At 47.7% G+C, this 21,343-nt stretch overlaps 1 protein-coding gene across 9 annotated transcripts in view; it reads left to right on the top strand.

Moving 5' to 3' along the window:
* Positions 1-163: 163 nt before the first annotated feature.
* Fnbp1 (formin binding protein 1) overlaps positions 164-21,343 on the top strand; it is a 119,014-nt gene continuing 97,834 nt past the window's right edge. For 8 of the 9 annotated variants that reach the window (XM_031369730.1, XM_031369738.1, XM_031369737.1 and 5 more), the window contains exon 1: positions 191-412. In XM_031369730.1, coding sequence (XP_031225590.1) covers positions 389-412 — 24 coding nt within the window. In that variant the 5' untranslated portion in view covers positions 191-388. Of the gene's footprint in view, positions 413-21,343 lie in introns of all 9 variants that reach the window. The other variant, XM_031369739.1, reaches the window with a different exon arrangement.

Here is a 21,343-nt window from a genome sequence, read left to right as displayed (position 1 = left end):
CAAGTTGGGCGTGCTGGCTGCCAAATACCAATGACGTGGAGAAGTCCCCAGGGGTTCGCGTCCTTCCAGACCCCCGGGGCAACCGCGCCAAAGGGAGCCTGTAGGCGGGACGGTATGCACGAGCTGTCAGTCCGGTCCCGCCCCGTCCCGCCTCTCGACCCGCCCCACTCCGCCCCTCGGCTCTGGTGCGGGGCGGGCGCGCTGCGGCGGTCCCTGCTGCTGCTTCCTCGGGCCATTTTGCTCCGCGCGGAGCGACGAGAGGTGGCTAGCCGGGACTAGACGAGGCGCGGGCCGGAGGGAGCGGCGGGCTTTCCGCTTTCGCAGGGTCCGGAGGGCCGCAGCGATCACCGGCGAAGGGGTTCGGGGGCCCCTTCCCGGTCCCTGCACCATGAGCTGGGGCACTGAGCTCTGGGTGAGTGAGGGGCCGGGCCGCGGGCGGCCTGGGCGGGAGGAGCGACGAGGGGCCTCGGCGTGCGTCGTCGCCCAGCAAAGAGGGGACGCGGATCGGGTGGCCCCGGCGGCCTCGGGGCGGCGTGAAGCTGGGTCTCGGCTTTGGGAGCCGCAACCCGCGGGCGTTCCCCGGGGGCGTGGGGCCCGCGCTGTGCCCGGCTGCGTATTTGCGCGCGCCCCTGGCCGGAGCTCTGGGGCCGATCTAGACGCTCGGAGGTGCGGGCGGATCCCGCGCTACTCCCGGGGGCGGGGCGGCCTGGCAGGCACCGGGTTTCGGGTCTCGGGTTTGAGGGTGCCAGGAGCGAGAGGTAAGGTCTTCTCTCTGGAAGTGAGGACTTTAGCCCCGAGGCGGTTAAGGCTCACTTGTAATCTTGGAGACAGCTCAGATTCTGAATTTGAGGGGGGCTGCGGTGTTTGGTCCGCAGGGGGACAGCCAGTAGGGGAGATCATAAGGTAGCACGAAGGGACGATTGCCGGGGACCTCTTTCTGTCCTGCTTCCCAGAGGAAACGAAACGGTTTCAAGAGGGGATGACCTCGCGGGGATCCTTCGTTTGGGGGTGCAGGTGGGTTAGTGAGCAGCTTGTGTCTGGAAATGGTCCCATCGAGGGCAATCAGAGGACGCCAGGGCAGCTCTCAGGGCATCTCCGGGAAAGGGAGGCCGTTGGCCGAGGGGCAGGGCCTGTTGCCCTGCCTTCCTCTGGACTCGAGCACCGGGGAAAGGCTGGTAATAGACTGGCGGTGCAATGGCCTGGGTGAAGGTGGGGAAGAGACCGCGGTTACTGCACCGAAATGTTCCCGAGACCAGTCCTTCTCAGTGATGAACTCCTAAGTGCCTGCTGACTATCTTTCTGAATTCCATTTGTGAGGGGTGTGGAGGGGAAAGTGTGGGGTGGTGTTGCCATCCAAGATGAGGCCAAGAAATGTCATGTTAAAATAAGGTTAGGGAATTAGGGAAATGCAGTGCGCCCTCCTTAAATTGTTTTCTTTGCCTTGATTGTTTTTACATAACCGTTTCTTAGACTAAAGTAGCTTCTGCTAATACTAAAATCCTTGGAGCACTGACTCCCAAGATAACTCATTTCATAAAAAACATCCTCTGTCGAAGGAGTTCCCATTCATTCGACTGTCAAAATGTCAGGTGACCGGTGCAAATGCCCATTTTGAAAATACAATGTAACACGTAGTTTGAAAGCAACTTGTACACACCCACATTAGGCAAAACTGTACGCTGATGGGTGCTATTTTCTGATTTGGGGGCGTGTTGTTTGGTTACTTGATTCGGCTTTATTTTGTTTGTTTTTCTTTCTCATCTATGGTGAGGGCACATCAGAAGTCAAGGTTAACAACAGAATGGAAGTCTGGGTACGTGTTCAAACAGCAGGACAGGCCCCAAAGATAGAAAATACTTGGTCCCTGAGTGACTTAGGGAGGTTGATATTTTGTAGCCATCCAGAAGAGGGCAGGTAGCCGGAGGAAAGAGCTGACAGCATGGCTGTCCTTCCTGAAGCTTTTGGGAGTAGAAGACAGGAAGCCACTACTGGTGGCTCACACCTATAATCCTTAACACTGGAGAGGCTGAGGCAGGAGGTTTGCTGTGAGTTTCCATCCAGCCTAGAATACATAGTGTGACTCCCAAATCATCAGGAGCTTTGTGATAAGACTGTCTGAAAAAGCAAAACAAAAAGCTATGGAGGATGTGACTCCTTGCCTGGCCTGGCCTGGCCTGGGACAAAGCACTGGAGATTGAACCTAGCACCAGAGGTGAAGAGAAGAGAATGTCGGGAAGTATTTCAAATGGGGAAAGATATGAAGAATTTGGATTTAGCTTACTTGATAAATTTATGAGTTTACTTATGGCCAATAGTAAATTGGCCTGCCACATTGTATATGAGGTATATGGCAATCAAAAAAAGGGGCAGCTTAATTTTTATTTTTTGTTTTGTTTTTAAGGCATGCTAAGTACAGGCCTTTGCCTTTGGGTAGCTTATAGTTTAATAGAAGAAATGGGTGAGCATGTTATGACACTATCAAGAAAAATTAGTGCAAAACATAGGTTTTAAGGCAAAAAATGTTCACTATCAGCTATCTTAAAACAGTTTTTCAGGATGAGAGAGAGAGAGAGAAAGAGGGAGAGAGAGAGAGAGAGAGAGAGAGAGAGAGAGAGAGAGAGAGAGAGAGCAAGCCAGCCTAGGGGAATGAAGGAAAGCAGAGCTAAGAAGCCCGCTGTCTCCGCTGTGTCTAGTGGTCAGAAGCTTGGAGACATGCAGGGTCCTGGTGGCCAGGCCAAGGCCCTGATTGAGGGGTTTTCTTACATGGTGGCTTTGGGATCTCGCTGTGGTAATGAGATAATGGTGGGTCGCTAAAGCCTCACTTGGCTGAATGATACTGCTAGATGCAAGGGCACAGTTTGGGTGGCCACTAGTGATTGGCAGCAGGTGGCCGAAGTGGTCATGACCATCACCAATCTTAACAGATTTTATGCAGTTTTGGGACTTTAGTGAAAGTCCATTAAGGCCTTAAAAAAACCTCTGGTTTCGAACACTTGTTCTAGGTAAAAAGCCCGCTCTTAAGCCACATCCTGCTTTGTTAAGGAGTGACGACACCCTTTTCTTCTAAAAACCCCTTTAAGGCAGAAAGCATTGCAGTCTAGGTGAGCTTTGAAAAACTGTAAAATGTCAGGAAGTTGGAAAAACTTTGTATCAAGAGTGAAATAAAGACAGGCCTGCTGGCTCGGGTCTGTAATCCCAGCTAGTGGGTGGCAGAGACAGAAAGACTGAATGTTCAAGGCTCACCTGAGCAACTTGTAGTGAGTTTATGTCAAAACTTTAAAACACAGAAAGGGGTGGAGCCATAGCTCAGTGGCAGAGAGCTTGCATAGCACACACATGAAGCCTGGGTTCTACCTCTGGTACTGGGGTGGGGGAAAGACAAAATATAAATGGCAGGTTTAAATTTTATTTATGTATATATTTATTTATTTGTTTTGTTTGAGACACGGTCTAACTGTAGTCCTGGCTGACATGGAGCTCACTGTGTAGACAGGCTGGCCTCTACTTCACAGAGATCCTCCAGTCTCTGCCTCTGCCTCCTGAGCTCCAGGATAAATTGCTTGTCTAGCATATGGGAGGCCATAGTTTATCTCCAGTGTGACAAAAAGAGAAACCAGGAGATCAGTTAATTACAGATTTCAGCAATCTTCCTGTAATTGGGTTATAATAAATCATTTCTGTAACTCCCTAACATTGAAAAACTGCTAAGTTCAACTGCCCCAAGCCTCACTGCTGTGAGTCCCCTCGTACTGGCTGAAGGATGGCACTTACCGTCCTGATGGCATATGCTAGCCTGGGACATCAAAATCTCAAGAGACATTTATGTTTCTACAGAAGATTCATCAGAACCGAGCTGGGGTGTAGCTCCTGGGTGTGTACTTGTTTAGGGTATGTAAGACCCTGAGCTAGATTAGGGTGTGTGTGTGTGTGTGTGTGTAATGTATAGACTATATAGTTATTAACATGTATATGTATTATATATATTATACTGTTTTATATATGTGCATATATATTCTTAGACACCTTAAACATAGGCTTTTTAAGAACATTTTGAGATTCTCAGTAAAAGTGAGTAGGTGATAGAGTGAGTGTCACCTCACCTTCCCTGTGCTCTTTGTCCCCAAATGAACACTTTCTGGCTACATTTCTCTTTAATCCTCTATACTTGTGCTTTGGCAAACACTCCTAGGCCCACCACACAGGCATAAACACACACACATACGCAAATATGAAGATTGTCTTTGAAAAGCAATTTCTTTTCTGTGGCTCATGGCTACAGACCTCATGATAGCTCAGGAGTTATATTAGGGCACTTTATAATGTGTTAAGATGTTAAACTGGGCAATACTGATTCTTCTTCAACCAGAAGTAGTGAGGATTAATGGTGTCTGGTTTGGGAGAGGTGTGAGCTCTGCTGCCCTCCACTTCTAAGTGGGAGGAGATAGAACATTAACAGCCATTCACAACTCTTCCTTATTGCCCCGGCCTTTATTTCCCCTTCACAAGCTTCTATTCGGGATGAGCACAGCAAGGCCACCAGCACAAATTCAGTCACCTCTATTTCTTCTTCGGAACAAGCTTTGTACCTAGCCCTTCTGGTTAGCAGAAGGCAGACCAGGGACCTGCACATCCTGCAGTTTGTAAATTAGTTCTGAAACCATGGATGCGCTGTGTTTGGGCTAGGGAGAGCAGGATCTCAAGCATGCTCTGAGACTTCTGTATCTGCCCACGCTGACTGTGCGGCTCTCAGGAGCTCACATCTGGCCTTGGTGAGCTATGGAAAGGGCTGAGGCTCCAGTCCAGCATTCCAGACCCCTAGCTCAGCCCTGGCGCATGTTTCCCCGGCAAACAGAGCTCACAGCCCCGCCCACATGTAAGAATAAGGCTTTATTTTGACACTGAAAAATTGCACACTACCAAGAATACACAGATGCCTTGGGGAATTAATCTAATTAGACTTTAGAATGTGAGTGTGAAGTCATCAGGAATTTGCATGGAGATATTAATTTCCTGTTTTAGTACCCTGAATTTGTATGAACTAGACTTTTTTTTTTTTTTTTTTTTGGTTTTTTGAGACAGGGTTTGTGTAGCCCTGGCTGTCCTAGAATTCACTCTGTAGACCAAGCTGGCTTTGAACTCAGAAATCCGCCTGCCTCTGCCTCCCAAGTGCTGGGATTAAAGGCATGCGCCACCACTGCTGGGCTTGAGCTAAACTCTTAGTGTGATAGAACACTTTAAATCCTAAAGACAGTCTCGCATTATATAGCTTAGGCTGGTCTAGAACTCTTCCCCTCTCAGAAAACCTCCTGCTTCAGCTTCTCATGTGCTGAGATTACAGGTATGAGCCACCACACCCGGGAGATATGTTTTCTCGAAAAGGGCAAGGTTATCTTTTACATTTACACTGTAACCTTGGACCTGGGTTCAATTCCCAGCACACACATAGTGGCTCACAACCGACTGTAACTTCAGTCCTAAGGGATTGGATACCCTCTTGCAACCTCTGTGCTTGCCAAGCACAAAAACAAAATACCCAACATTTAAATTAAAAAAAATTTAAACAAACACCCCTGTAACCCAGGCTGGTAAGGGCATTGGCTGCCGAGCCTCAGCTGAGTTCCATAAAGTCAGGGGAGAGAGCTGACTCCTGCAGGTTGCTCTCTGACTTCCACATGCACACAGCACAGGTGCTTCTGACACAGACAAATTAGTGAAAAAAGAAACAGTGACATCATAGAAACTAGGAGAGAGGGAGAGAGGTTTCAGTTAGGACAGACAGAATTGTGGCTTGTTTGTTTGTTTGTTTGTTTGGTGGTATTGTTTTGTTGTTGTTGGCTTATTTTTATTTTTTGGTTTTTCAAGACAAGGTTTCTTTCTCTGTGTAGCCCTGGCTGTCCTGGAACTCACTCTGCAGATCAGGCTGGCCTCGGACTCACAGAGATCTGGCTGCGTCTTCCTTCCAAGTGCTGGGATTAAAGACCTGTACCACCACCACCACCCAGCTTCTTTGGTCACCTCTCCTCCTCCTTTTCTTTTCTCCTCCTTCTTTTTTCTTTTTTCTTTATCTGCTTAATATTTGTTTGCTTGTTTGTGGTTTGTTTGTTTGTTTTTGATACAGAGTCTCAGGTAACTCAAGCTGGCCTGAATTTATCTCTGAGGATGACCTTGAGTCTGAGCTCTGAGATTAAAGATCTGCACCAGCATACAAGGCTCTATGCAGCGCTAGGGTTGGAAGCCTGGCCTTCCTGCATTCTTAGCAAGCACTCTACCAACTGAGCCACATCCCCAGCCATGAATCACTTAGCCCAGTCCCAGCAATCTCACATGCATACTTCCCTTTGTATTTCTTCCTTTTCTAAAACTGGCTTCTAATTGCTTCAACCGTGCAGGCCTGTAACACCCCACGCACTGTCCCGTGACCTTAACCGCTGCTGAAGAGTTGCAGTTCTGATTGGCATCTGTTGAAGGCTTCTGAGTCCCAGGAGCTGTGGGAACATCCCATCCAAGCCCTAGCTCTTCCCCATAAGGACGTGATGGGTCAAGTTCCACTTGTGGCAGCTTTTGGAAGAAGATACTGAGATGCTTTCAGAAGTGTGCAAGGCCTACAGCCGGAGTGGGGGTTGGGGCCTGTCACTCTGTGACAGGAAACCAGCAGGTCACCATGCAGACCTCTAACAAGCCATCAGGGAGATCCAGGTAGAGATGACTCATTTCAGGGAGGCTTACATTGAGCAGAAGTGGTCACCATCTGCCCCCAAAAAGAACATGACTTTGACCTGCATCTCCATTACTTCTTGCCTAGGATGATGGTGTTGTGATCAAGGCCTTGACTTAGATGTTGAGACAAAGCCCAGAGAGGCTGCTTATCACAGGTCGAGCAGCTTGGCAATGAGTCCCATTTTTGGCACCTCTTCTCATAGTCAGGCCAGAGGGTGAAACATCTTACCCAAGATCACAGAGTAGTGGATAGAGATTCATTCTCAGAATCCTAGATCTGTGGCAGTCTGAAATAGTTTTTGTTTGTTTGTTTGTTTGTTTGCTTGCTTGTTTTTCGAGACAGGGTTTCTCCGTGTAGTCCTGGCCTGTCCTGGAACTCACTCTGTAGACCAGGCTGGCCTCGAACTCAGAAATCCACCTGCCTCTGCCTCCCAAGTGCTGAGATTAAAGGCGTGTGCCACCACCACCCGGCCGAGGGTGTCAGATCTTATTACAGGTGGTTGTGAACCACCTTGTGGTTGCTGGGATTTGAACTCAGGACCTTCAGAAGAGCAATCGGTGCTCTTAACCGCTGAGCCATCTCTCCAGCCCCTGAAATAGTTTTATTTATGTATTTAGTACATAGGACAAACCCAGGGCATCTCACATGCTAGACAGATAATCTACTGTATCAACCCTAGTGCTCTCCCCTTTAAAATTGAAAAAATAACATTTCTACTAACTTTGTATGCGTATGTAAGGGACTGCACATGTACTGTGGCAGGAGGGAGGTCAGAGGACAAGCAGTTGAGGTCAGCTCTCTCCTTCTATTGTGTGGTTCCTGGAATCAAACTCAGGTCACCAAGCTTGGAGGCAGGCCCCTTTGCCCACACAGCCATTTCACCAGTCCAAAAAATTATGTGTAAGCCAGGCCTAGTGGCTTGCAGTTGTAATCCCAACACCCTAGAGAGTGAGACAAGCGGATGTCTGCAGAGTCAATCTGGGATCTATAGTAAGACTAGTAAGACTCTGCCTTACAAAGCAAACAAAGCAACTAAGTTTATTTTCAGCGGTTTGCTTTGTTTTCTCTCTGTCTCTCTGTCTCTCTCTCTCTCTCTCATCTTTGTTTGAGCGTTTTAATATAGAAAATTTCAAATAAACATATAGTAGAAAAAATAATATCACAAGTCCCCATTCCCACCACCTCTGCCACACATACTCCCCATCATCCAGGCTCAGGAATGGCTGGGCTCTGCCATCCTGTGCTTGCCATTTGGTACCCAGTATATTCTTGTAGGGTTCTCTCCCAAACATCATGACACTTTCCTGCTCCCTGGCTTTCTGGAGAACCAAGCCCAGACCCTGCATTCTCCCCATGGCTTAAAATCTGGAGAGCCAGAACTGATAAGTAGCTCTTGGGAGGTAAGGAGAAGATGAGTTTCTTCCCAGAATCTAACAGCTAGTTAGTTCCAGTTTGTAGCTGAGTCTCAGGCAGGTGGAGCCACTCCCTCCCAGACCCATGAGAGCTGCTCACACGCAAATGAAAGTTTCTCTTCCCTGCACCCAAGTCAGCCAGTCACAGTTCAAAGCTTGCAACTGTGTTGCTCGCCCTGCTTCCCTGCTTCTCTTTCCTCAACTTCTGTTTCATTTGTCAGTGACTCAGGGTTGGGTTCCTGAAACCTGTTTGGTTTTTCTTAGTCGGGGTTGAACCTAGGACAAGATACATGTTTGTTAAATATTTTTCCACGGTCTGTGGAGATGGCTCAGAGGTTAAGACCACTGGCTAATTGGCCAGAGGACCTGGCTTCCAGATTCCCACGTGGTGGCTCACAGCTCCCTGTGACTGGGGTCCCATCAGAATCCAGTGCGGTCTTGGATTATGAGGGCCCTGGCCCTATATGTATATAGTGCACAGACACATATACAGGCAAAACACTGTACACATAAAATAATAATAAATTCCCCCTCCCCCAAAATCCTCTTCCTCAGATATTTACTCACCCACCCACATCTTCTTCTTCCTTCCTTCCTTCCTTCCTTCCTTTCTTTCTTTCCTTCTTTCTCTCTCTCCTTTTCTCTCTCCTTCTTCTCCTCCTCCTCCTCCTCCTCCTCCCCCTTCTTCTTCTTTTGCTTTTCAGAGTTCAGTAAGATGTTCAGACTGACTTTTAGCTCTGTAGGCCAGGCTAGTTGTATGCTTGAATCTTCCACCTACCTCCATCTTTCGTGTAGCTAGGATTAGAGAGTTGTGCCCTTGGGCCTGGCTAATGAAGTATCTGATCCACTGTTACTGAGAAGCTGAGGGCTAGCTAACTGCTGTGGGCTGCAGACCTGGTGGATGGACGTGGTTGCCAGTGAAGCTAGTGGCTGCCATTTGTCCCGCAAGCCTCTCCAATCTTCTTCTTTTCTCTCTCCCTCCATTCTTTTGTCTGTTTGGTTTGTTTGTTTGGTTTTGGTTTTTTGAGACAGGGTTTTCTCTTTATAGCACTGGCTGTCCTGGAACTCGATTTGTAGCTAGCCTTGAACTCACAGAGATCTGCCTCCCGAATGCTGGGATTAAAGGCTTGTGACACCATGCCTGGTTCCACTCAGTTTTTCAAGTACAAGGTTGTGTTTGTTTGGTCTTTCTTCTTCTGCATGCTTGTGTGTGTGCCCGTGTGCGCTGGTGCTGGAGGGGACTAAAGGACCAGTGGGCATCAGGGCTCCTGCAGCTGGAGTTTAGGGCAGTTGTGAGCAGGCTGGTACAGGTGCTGGGAACTGATCCTGGTTCTTCTGCCAGAGCAGTAAGCTCTGTAAGAGCTGACCATCTTTTGTGAGAACCCTGGTTCTCACGAGTGCTGGGTAAGTCTTCCCCTAAGGATCGCATCCCTGAAGACTCTATTCTCTAGTGTAAAGAAATTAGTACATATGGGTCTTAGCTAGAGTAGTAGAAAGGTTTTTTTTTTTCCCCTAACAAAAATGTTTGAAAAGCATTTTTAATTAAATTTAGCGTTTTCTAGATGTCATATGTAAGGCTTTCAAAGTTTTGGTCCTTTTATTTACTTTTGTGATGCTTGCGTACTCATGCGTGTGTGTGTGTGTGTGTGTGTGTGTGTGTGTGTGTGTGTGTGTGTGTATGTGTGTGTGTTATATGTATATGTACACATGTGCAGAGATTGACTTCATATGTCTTTCTAAGTCACTCTTAACCCCCCCCCCCCTTTTTTTTCTTTTTTTGAGGCAAAGTTTCTCTCTGAACCTGTTTGAGTTGGGCTGGCAGGCACCTGTGTCTGACACCTCTCATGCCTTCTCCCCAGTGAAAGAACACAACTGACTTTTTTTTTCCCTGTAGAAATTTGAATTTGGTCCCTCAGGCTTTAATAACCCGGCTACCACCCTAGTCCCTTGAAATTTTGGTACAAGATCTTAAGCTCTTCCTCTCCTCTCCATGGCGATGGCAGTCATTTCTCCTCCTTAGTTGGCCATTGGCCGACATCTGCAGTGTGGCGATACTTTCCTTCCCAGGAAGGCATGGGGCGAGTGCTTGCTTGAAGGTACTGTGTATCTGTTGGGTGAGAGCCACTGAGTCCTTGGGAGTTGTAAGAAAGGTTATGGGAAGAAAGGACCTGGTCCCTGGGAACAAACTAAGGGCTCTTCAGATGCCCACTGGCTTGACAAAGACGACACATCATGGCACCTGCCTTCTAGTTTCTGGACTCTGTCCCTTGACTTAAAATTGATACTTTGCATGTGTTAACAATAAAGTAAAATAACCTGATATTAGGCTGGGTGTGGCGGGTCATGCCTGTAGTCCCAGCTAGTAGGGGTTAGAGTCAGGAGGATCTGAAGTTCCCCATCATCTCACCTACATGTTTGAGGACAGCCATGACATGAAACCTTGTCTCAAAAACTGACCATAAAACAAAACAAACTGATCTGGGAAAATGCCTGCAGGTCGTTGTTTTATGAAGCAGGCCAGTTCTCTGGAGGCCATAGCACAGTGTGATTTTCCTTTTATTTAAAGAAATAAAATGACTTCTGCAGAATTGGCTCCGCCCTGGCTGTGCTCTCAGACACTGGGATTCTGTTTCAGGTACCCAGCTCACAACTACCTGCAAGTCCAGTTCCAGGGGATCAAACCCTCTTCTGGCTTCTTGGGCACCTGCACATGTGGGGTACACATACAAACACTCGGGCATATGCACATAAAGCAAATAAATAAAAGAACTCACTCTATTAAGGTTTACTGCATACTTGGGTCCACCAAATGTATACGTTTATTTTTGAGGTTAATAGTTCTCTTGGGCTATTTTTACCCTTTTTAAAAACAGATACTTAAGTCACATTCTTTCTCTCCTCACAAAGCTGGGGTTTTGCCACTTGAGACATCTAATAAATTATTCTGCATATCAGCTTAGCTCAGGATCGATTTCTTCTCAACAAAGATAACTAAGATTTAAAAATATTTACTTTAGGAAAGATATACCTGGAAATTCCTGTAAGTGTTTAGACAAAGACATTTGGATTGCCTGAGCGTCTATCAGTATATAAATAGAAATTTCACCATGACTTTGAATTTTTTAAATTACCTGTGTGTGTGTGTGTGTGTGTGTGTGTGTGTGTGTGTGGTCAGTACAGGACTCCAGTGGGGTTTTGTTGTTATTGTTGTTGGTTTTTGTTTTGTTTTGTTTTTGTTTTTGTTTTTTTGGGGGGGGGTTGCTATTTCTTACCACCTTCTTCCTTGACACAGGGTCTCATTGAATCTGAAGCACCCTGCCTTTTAGGCCAGACTGGCTGCAAGCTCCTGAGATCTGCCTCTGATATCTGTGTGGGCACTAGGAATTCAAACTCAGGTCTTTCTTTAGCCTTGCACAGCAGACACTGTATATCCACTGAGCCAGTCCCCAGCCATGCATGTGACAATCTTAATTGGCATTATTCTGGGCAAATGTCAGTGGGAAAAAAATGAAATGTCAACACCATAGACCAAAACCAAAGTGAAGCTAATCTGGCCGTGAGCCAGGTAAGAGAAAAGCAGCCATATTGCGAGTGTGTGGTACTTGTGCAACTTAACCTCACATTGTTTATTTTTGAGCAATACTGAGCATACTAAGACACAGTTTTTGCCCTCAAGTGGTGTAGGGTGTGATAGGAAGGTAGGCAGGAAATGGATCTGGGTGGGGGCTGGAGAGGTGGCTCAGCAGTTGAGAGCACTTGCTGCTCTTGCTGAGGCTTTGTTCCGTTCCAAGTACTCCTGACTGCAGACTCACAGCAAGCTCTGGGAAATCTGACGCCCTCTTCTGTCCCCTGCAAGCACTGCACACGAGTGGTGCACACACTTATGTGCAGGCAAGCAATCTCACACATAAAATCAAAGAGAAATGAGAGGGCAGAGCTCATTTGGGCAAGAGGTCCATCCTGGTGGGGTGCTGAGGGCTAGTCAGTTGTCAAAGAAGTATGATCAGGTTGGGTGGAGGCCCTGCTACCTTTCCAGGAAGAGGAAGTAAAGACAAAACGGCCCAGATGTGTGTGAGAACACAAAGCTCTCTACTGAGCCTGGCACGCTATGGGGTTGTAAGAGGAGCCCAGGAGAGAAGAATATAGCCAAAGCCACATGAGGACTTAGCTTCTCCTTCAGAGCATGTTCAGTGTCTTTCAGCTGCAGGTAGCTAGCCTGGTGCCTAGTCTTTCTCATCATCAGTGGAGCACAAAACTCCAATCTGGACTAGGGAGATATCCCAGCAGGTGAGAGCGCTTTCCTTACAAACATAAGGACCTGAGGTCACACCCGCAGAGCCCATGTAGAAAGCCAGGCATGGTTGTACAGGATTAGAATTAGGTGACAGGAAGATGACTGGGGGCTTGCTGACCCAGCCTAGCAGCAGGTTTAGTGAGAGACACTGACTTAGGAGCAAGAGTGATTGAATAGGAAATCTCATGTCCTCCTGGCCTCCACAAGCATGTTCTGTATACACACATGTGCGCACAGCATCCTCAAATGCTGGCCTACACACATGGAACCTGCCCTGGCTTCTTTCCCTGTCTTCTCCGCTTCTGTGCTGCTCACACAACCTTGGTAGGATTATCAGCCTCTGCTCCCAGCTCTTTCAACCTAACAGCTTTTGTGTTTTCAGCTTGCCTGGAGATGACTCATAGTGACCATATCCCCAAGACTGACAGATAACACAGTATGCAAACTGAAACTTCATGAGAGGTGGAGGCCGCAGGTGCCAGTCTGTACACTCCTTCCCCAGAGGCTGATTTATGTGGAAAACTAGATTCTGTATTGAATTTCCTGGAGAGCAGAAAGTCCAGACAGGATCTGATGAGTTGAATAGCTGTGACAGCAAGCTGCGGGTGCCTGAAGCTCCTCTGGCCTGGGGAGGGCAGGGCTGTTGACAGGGAGAGCAGGCAGCCTCTTCCTTAGCTGCTGCCCGATGATTCTCCCCTGAGCCAACTGCAGCATACTTCGCTCTGATCTTCCTTCAGCCTTTATCCAATCCTGCATCCCCCAGATTAGCAGCAGTCATCCTGGATCTATTGCTGGATCATCTGACCTGCTCCGGCACTTCCCAGATCCGGCAGAGCTGAGAATCTACGAGTTGACCCATTTTTTAAACAAAAGATTTATTATGATTTTTCTTTCTTTCTTTCTTTCTTTTCTTTCTTTCTTTCTTTCTTTCTTTCTTTCTTTCTTTCTTTTTTTTTTTTGAGACAAGGTCTCACTATGTAGCCTTGGATGGCCACAAATTTATAGAGATCCACCTGGCTCTGCCCCCTGAGTGCTGAAATTAAAGGTGTATGAAACCATAGATTGACTTCTCTCTCTCTCTCTCTTTTTTCTTTTTCTTCTGGGGGCGGAAGGTGGTAGTGGTTGAGACAGGGATTTTTTTTTGTGTGTGTAGCCCTGGAACTCACTGCCTCCCAGTGTCTCAAAGGCATGCATCTTCAGTGCCCAACTGAGAAACAAACACATACACACACACACACACACACACACACACACACACACACACTGGGTAGGCGTTGTCCTTGAAAAGAGAAAAGGGTGGAGGACCCACTGGTAGAAATCTGGGCACTTTGATGGGTGATGGTGATCTTTCTTAGGTGTCAGGATGACAGGTGCTCCAGAGAGTACCAGTAGGTAGGGACCAGTAGATAACTGATAGTGAGAGCTGGAGGGAGCAGACACTTGCATCAGGAAGTCAGGGAAGGAGTCTGGGCTGCACCATCATGAAACGGGGATTAAGGCAGCAGAAGAGGAAGGTTCTCACAGGCTCAGTCCTCTGAATGGCAGTGTCTGACTTGAGATTGTCACATGGTGAACTGTCATTGTCCTTCATGGCCACTGTGAGACATTTGTTTTAAGTTAGGGCTTGGCTTTCAGATGGGTGGCTTCCATCGACTGGCTCCAAGAACACAGCCCTTCCAAGTCAGGAGGGGACAGTTAGCACAAATGGCCACTGGCCATTGTGTTTTGGGTAGCAGTGATCGATGAATGTCAGGAGAATTCCACCCGCAGTCGGTTAGAGCATTGTTTGAGGGCTGCCCACAGGATGAATGGAGTTTAGAACTATTCAGTTCTCACCTGGATGGCTGACATTCTTGTTACACCAAACCTAATATTGTTTAGTTTTCCTCTTGACAACTTGTGAAAGAATCTGATTTTGAGAGAACTCACCTCATGTGGCCAACAGATTCTAATTTGCAAAGACTGCCACAAGCCAGGCTGTGTCCCACAGGCTTATCTTACACTGTGATCTATGGGCCCCTCCCACTGACTGCTGCAAGGGGATGTGTTTTCTCTAGGAATGCAGACACGACTTTGGGGCTTTTTTTTTTTTTTACTGTGTGTGTTGTGGAAGCAATGCCATATGATTCCCGAGGAAGGGTTATAAAGAAGACACCTGCTTTGGCTTGGCTATTTTGGACTGCTTTCTGTTGGGGGTTTTTTGTTTCTCTTTGGTGTTTTGTTTTGCGACAAGGCCTCATTTGCACCCTCGGCTGTCCTGGAACTCACAGAAATCCTCCTGCCTCTGCCTCTAAGTGCCGGACTCAAAGGTATGCAGTGTGCCACCACACCTGGCCTTTTGGGGTGTCTTTTTTTTTTGAGCCAAGGTCTTACTCTGTAGGTTAAGCTGACCTATTCAGCCTAGGCTGGTCTTGAACTCTTGACAGTTCTCCTGTCTAAGTCTCTTGTTTGCTTGGATTGCAAGTGTAGGCCACCACACCCAGCTAATTATTATTGTTGCTGTTATTGTTACTATTATTGTCATTGTTATTATTATAAGGTTTTTGCCGACTGTGTGGTCTTGGTCTTGCTCAACAGCCTGGCTCTGGGGCCAGGTCCCAGGGCTCCTCTCCAGTTACAAACTTGCTGAGTCATTTTGAACAAGCCGTTCAGCCTGGGTTTCTTTGGCTATTGAATGGGACACGGTGAAATCTACCAGAGAGGGTGACTGAGAAGGGTGGTGTGTTTTATAGAGTCAAGGATATGGTCTGTGGAGCTCAGTATGGTGAGGTGGAAGGGGTGCCTCAGCGAGCCCATGCTGAGGCATCCTTCACCCTGAGGTACCAGCCGAAAGACAGACAGGTCTAGTATGGAGTAGAGTTTATTTAGGGCATGGAAAGGGGAGTTGAGAAGGGAGGGGGCAAGTGGGGGGGTGGAAGAGGCTGCCAGAACACGTGCAGGGAGGGGGCAAGGGGGAAAGGGGAGAGGCTAAAGGGGTCAGAGAGAGAAGAGAGTCAGAGAGCGTGAAGAGAGGCCAAACAGTCCCTTTTATAGCAACCCAGGCCTACCTGGCTGTTGCTAGGTAACGGCTGGGTGGAGCCTAGAAGGAACACTAACAAAATTTTTTTATATATATATTATACATAAAATATAACATATATGATATATATATATAGAAAGAGAGAGAGAGAGAATGCGTGTGTGTGTGTGTGTGTGTGTGTGTGTGTGTGTGTGTGTGTGTGTAAAACTCTGAGCAAATGGCTAACTGAGGCACCTATTAACGCTTCAAAGTGGGTGCTGGCCAGCTTTCCTAACAACATTCAGTACCTGTGGCTCCTCCCAGCACTCCTTCCCCACCCCCCACTCTCTACCCTAAACCTCTCTCCCAGAGCTTGGGTTTCTCTTCCCTCCCCCCAGCCTCTCTTCCTTCTATAACACAGCCATTTTGGCTCTGCCCTGTCCTGGCCTCTTGGTCCACAGCTCCCCACTCTCTCTCCTCTGTATCTACCCTCCCTGCTCACTTTATGGCCTCAGTTTGGTCTGCTGGCCATGTTCACTCTGGACCCTTCCTGATGCTTGGCTGTACTCTCCCTCATATCTACAATAAAAAAAAAAAACTCCAGAGCTAGGAGGTGGTGGGTCACACTTTTAATCCCAGCACTTGGGAGGCAGAGGCAGGCGGATTTCTGAGTTGGAGGCCAGCCTGGTCTACAGAGTGAGTTCCAGGACAGTCAGAGAAACCCTGTCTCGAAAAACAAAAACAAAAAACCAAAACCAAACAAACAAACAAAAAACCTCCTCAACCAGGCCTAGGTGCGGTCCTGTCCTCATCTTCATTCAGGTTCTGACATCTGTGAAGGGATGGATGCTGCTGCAACAGAGTATCTCATCTTGAGAGCAAATGGAAGGGCAAGTCCTCCCAGAGCACTGTCTGGCTCTCTTCCATGGCCATTTTCCTGGGTTGCTACCAGAAGGTGTCACTCATATTTAAAATGGGTATTTATGATTCAACAAAAGGTAAACAAAGAAGTCCCTCCCAGGAGTGCATGGCTGCCTGGGTGTTTGTCGGTTACAGATGTGTTTAAGTTGACTGCTAAGATTGACCATCCCCTTGTGTGTTGCTAGCTGTAGGTTTGGCTTCTAGTCTAGTCAACAAACTGAGTCCACCTGAACACTCACAAGTTCTAAAACCAGGGCTTGGCGAGACAGACAGACAGCAGTTAACTGCACTAACTGCCCCTACCGAAGACCTGAGTTCAGTCCCTAGCCACCCACATGGTGGCTCACAAGTGCCTGTAACCTTAGCTCTCTGGCATCCAACACCCTCTTCTGGCCTCTGAGGCCATTCACACGCACGAGGCACACAAGCACACAAGTAAATGAAATAAATATTTTACAGTTCCAGGCTCAGCCACCCAAAGCTCCTTGATCAGGAGTCCCGAGGAGTGTGGATAAACACTAATGTGGCCTATGGCAGTTATGCTGGCTTCTGAGGTTGGAAACTCTTTAGAACTTTTATGTTCAGTTCCCACACTGCAACTCAAAGACACGCTAATAATGTTAATAGGAGGGTTGCAGAGGTTGGCCCATTGCACAGTGGCACATAAATAGAGTCATTAGACACACTCAGTAGGCTATTAGGCCTCCTGAAGGTGTTTGTGTCGTGGGCATGACCCAGCTCCATTTTGCCAAGTCAAAACTTGTTGGTTGTGGTTGGAAGATGGGCCAACCAGTTAAGTTCTTGCCTCACAAGAGCTGCGGACCTGAGTTTGGATACCCAGCATCCACATAGAAACTGGCCGAGGTGGTGGGTGCCCGTAAGCCCACCACCGTGGAGACAGGAGGACCTTAGAGGTTTCCTGGCATGTCATCCAGGTTGAATAAGAGGCCTTGTCTTTTAAAAGAGGCGTTGCAAGATGGCTGCCAGGCTTGATGGACTGAGTTCAATTCCTGGAACCCCCATGGTGGAAGGAATAAAAGACTCCCACAGGTTTTCTTCTGACCTTTATATACACACACAGCTCTTCAGTGTGCAAGTGTGTGTGCATGTGTGTGTGTGTGCAAGCCAGCAAAGGCTACAATAGTGAGAGCCTAACTGCAAAGCTAAAAGTAAGTTAAATTTAAAAATAAAATGGAGCTGGGCGGTGGTGGTGCACATCTTTAATCCCAGCACTTGGGAGGCAGAAGCAGGCGGATTTCTGAGTTCGAGACCAGCCTGGTCTACAAAGTGAGTTCCAGGACAGCCAGGGCTACACAGAGAAACCCCTGTCTCGAAAAACCAAAAAAAAGGAAAAAAATAAAATGGAAAAATGATTGTGGAAACCACCTAATGTTTACCTTTGGACTTCATGTGTGCACACATACACATGCGCACACACACTCACACACGCACGTGCAACTTTTTGGCCGAGAGACCCAAAAGATTTTGTTGCCTTAGTAGGTCAGCAAATAGGCAAGTTAATAGTATCATTCCAGAAAAGCTTAGATCGTCGTGGACCTTGCCTGATAAGTCATCAATACCTGCTAGAAGTGTCTCCTGGCCTTCCTCGGGTGACTGAGAGCGTGGACTTGCAGACACTTGCGTGGATGGGGATGGAAGGGGTGAGTCAAGGCTAGCCTGGGCTACAAGAAACTCTGTCTTGAAAGAGGAGGAGGAAGAAGAGGAGGGCAACACCACTGAATTTAGTTGGGCAGGGTAAAGACCACTTTGGAAAACTTTCAGCAGATTCATCAACTTGAAGGAGGGCTGGGGTGAGATGAGCATTTCTTAAAGGGACCACTGCCTATTTCTCAGGTAGTGAGATCTTCCTTCAAACAGTTAATTGCACTGGAGGACAGAGAGGCGTGTCCTCTGCGGTACTCAGTGGGTCTCACCCGCGTGTGCCAGGCTATAAAAAGGTTTGCTTATTTAAAAATAAACAATACTTGTGGTCTGGACCCAACCTCACTCACATGCTTGGTTGGGGCTGTCTAGTAAGTGACTACAGATGTGAACCAGGCTAATAAGACCTATTTCAGGCCCCGGATATGAGACATGCCTGCAGTCCCAGCTACTTGGGAGGCTGAGGCAGGCCTGTCACTTGAGCCCAGGAGTTCCAAGTCGGTCTGAACAACTTCGCAAGGCTCAGGGCAAGAGCTGCGTGTGTCTTGATCCTTTGGTATGGCAGCGACCAGGGTAGCCTAAGAGCAGAGGCTGCTGCTTAGCGCTCTGAGTGTAGGCTTGTTCAAGGGTCTGATATCATGTGAGGCAAAAGGAAGAACGAGACTGAGGGGGGTGTAGAACGTGCTCAGCAGACAGGGAAATGAAGAAAAAGGTAAACCAGCCTGGTCTACATAGCCAGCCCCAGCCCAGCCAGGCTACACAGCAAGAATCTGTCCCCAAAAGAATAGCCAGCCCCAGCCCAGCGAGGCTACACAGCAAGAATCTGTCCCCAAAAGAAAATTTCTTTTTTCTTTTCTTTTTTTCTTTTTTTCTTTTTTTTTTTTTTTGAGACAGGGTTTATCTGTATACCCCTGGCTGTCCTGGAATTCACTCTGTAGAACAGGCTGGCCTCGAACTCAGAAATCTGCCTGTCTCTGCCTCCCAAGTGCTGGGATTAAGGGCGTGTGCCACCTCCACCACCCCCCTTTTTTTAAAACAGATTTATTATTATTATTACTATTTTTTTTTGAGACAGGATTTCTCTGTATAGCCTTGGCTGTCCTGGAACTCACTCTGTAGACCTGGCTGGCCTCAGAAATCTGCCTGTCTCTGCCTCCCAAGTGCTGGAATTAAAGATGTGTGCCACCAAAGCCCAGAAAATTTCTTTTAAAACACTAGTGTATAACCAAGCACTCAGGAGCACACATGTGGGCAGACACACACACACACACACACACACACACACACACGTGTGCACGCGTTTTCTTTCATTTGTGGCTCCTAGCTCTTACGTGGTTATATGAGACTGACCCCAGAAGCAGAAGTATGACTACCTTAGGAGAAGGAAAGGGACTCAGCGGGGAGGGTGTGTATGTGTGTAAATTGAGGCTGTGGAATTCAGGATTCATGCAGCACATTTTTACATGGAAAACTTTAAAGCACCAGTGAAAGGTTATTTTTATCGACTGCTGTGAACGTGAAGACTATAGGCGGATTGCATCTCTGAAGACGATACTGGGACACAAAGAGTGCAGAGACTCAATGCTGTGCCTACATCCAGAGATGCAAACCAAAGCCCCGGTGAGATAACCATGTCACACTCACCAAAGGAACTGTCATCAAAAAAGCATAGAAAACCGCAGACACCGAAGTACAAACTCTAGGATGTTTCCGTGCAGTGGGATAGCCAGCCATAACTAGTAATAAAGTGTTGGCCTATGCTCCAACTTGAGGGAATCCTGAGAGTGAGCTGCTAAGCGGGTGGAGCTAGGTGCGCTGTATGGATCTGTTTAGATAAAACAGGAAAAGCAGGTAAATCCATGGAGAACTAACTCAGACTGGTAGTTGCCAGGGCCTGAGGTTGAAGGCCGGAAAAATGACAGCCTCATAGCTCGTGGTGTATGCTGAGGTGATGGAAATGTCTGAGGACCGATGGAAGCAAGCAGTGGTTGCACAAGCTTGTGCACACAGCATACACCGCTGAGTCGTTTGCTTCAGAAGGGTGAGTTCTGGCCGGGTGTGGTGACGCAGACCCGAGATTCCAGCCACTGGGGAATGGCTATTTTTCTGGTCCTGTGGTGCTTACCTTGACCAGAGCAACTGAGGAAAGGAAGAGACTGTGTTTGTATTTGAGACAGGCTCTCACTGTGGACCTGGCTATGTGGGCTGGGCTAGCTCTGGATTCAGAGACCTACCTTTGCCTCTTGAGTGCTGGGATCAATGGGATAAAAGGTGGCGCACGTCTTTAATCCCAGCACTTGGGAGGCAGAGGCAGGCAGATTTCTGAATTCAAGGCCAGCCTGGTCTACAGAGTGAGTTCCAGGACAGCCAGGGAGGGCTACACAGACACAAAGAAACCCTGTCTCAAAAAGACAAAAAGATTCCAAAGGGAGAAGCAATAATGGCTAGAAAGGCAAGGCTTGCTGGCAGAAGCAGGAAACTGGCTTGTCACATCGTTATACTCACACAGGAAGCAGAGAGGGGACAGAAAGTGGAGTGAGGTTACACTCACTCCACTGTGAGCCTGTGCCAGAGATGTACTTCATCTATCAAAGCTGAAGCCCCTAAAGGCTCCATAACCTCCCCTAATAGCCCACCATCTAAGGATCTATTGTTCTAATTCAGACCTACCAGGGATCATACCTCTTTCTAACCACAACAGGGGCAAAGGTATCCGGACCACCTGGGAAGGTGCAGGCCAGCTTGTGAAACTTAGTGGGACCTTATCTCAAAATACAAATTAAAAAACACAGGCCTGGAGCTAGGCAGTGGTGGCAGAGGCAAGAGGATCTCTGTGAGTTCAAGGCCAGCCTGGTCCACAGATCCGAGTTCCAGAACAGCCAGTGCTACACAGACAAATTCTTCTCAGAAATGAACAAACAAACAGGACTGGGAGAGTGAGGCATAGCTGTGTGCATCTGAAATCCCAGCACTTGGGAGGTGGAGACCGGAGGATCTGGAGTTCAGGGTGTTCTCTTCTGCTCCATACCCAGTTTGAGGCCAGCTCAGACTACATGAGATCGTGCCTCAACACACAAACAGAAAGTCTAAAGATTAAAAGAAAATAGGGTTGGGATGCGGCCTAGGCATGATACATTTGCCTAATATCTCTAGTACTACAAAAATAGATGAAAGGGTGTTGGCCAAATGGCTTGTCAGGTAAAGAAAGATGCTTGCTGCCAAAGCTGCTGACTTGAGTCTGAGCCCCTAGACCCACATGATGGAAGGAGAGAGCCTTCCCACAAGTTACCCTCTGACCTTCAAGTAAGCACTGTGGCATGTCCACAGAAATGCACAGT

Source organism: Mastomys coucha, unplaced genomic scaffold, assembly GCF_008632895.1.
Source record: "Mastomys coucha isolate ucsf_1 unplaced genomic scaffold, UCSF_Mcou_1 pScaffold15, whole genome shotgun sequence".
NCBI lineage: Eukaryota > Metazoa > Chordata > Mammalia > Rodentia > Muridae > Mastomys > Mastomys coucha.
This window is presented reverse-complemented; position numbering and strand designations above follow the sequence as displayed.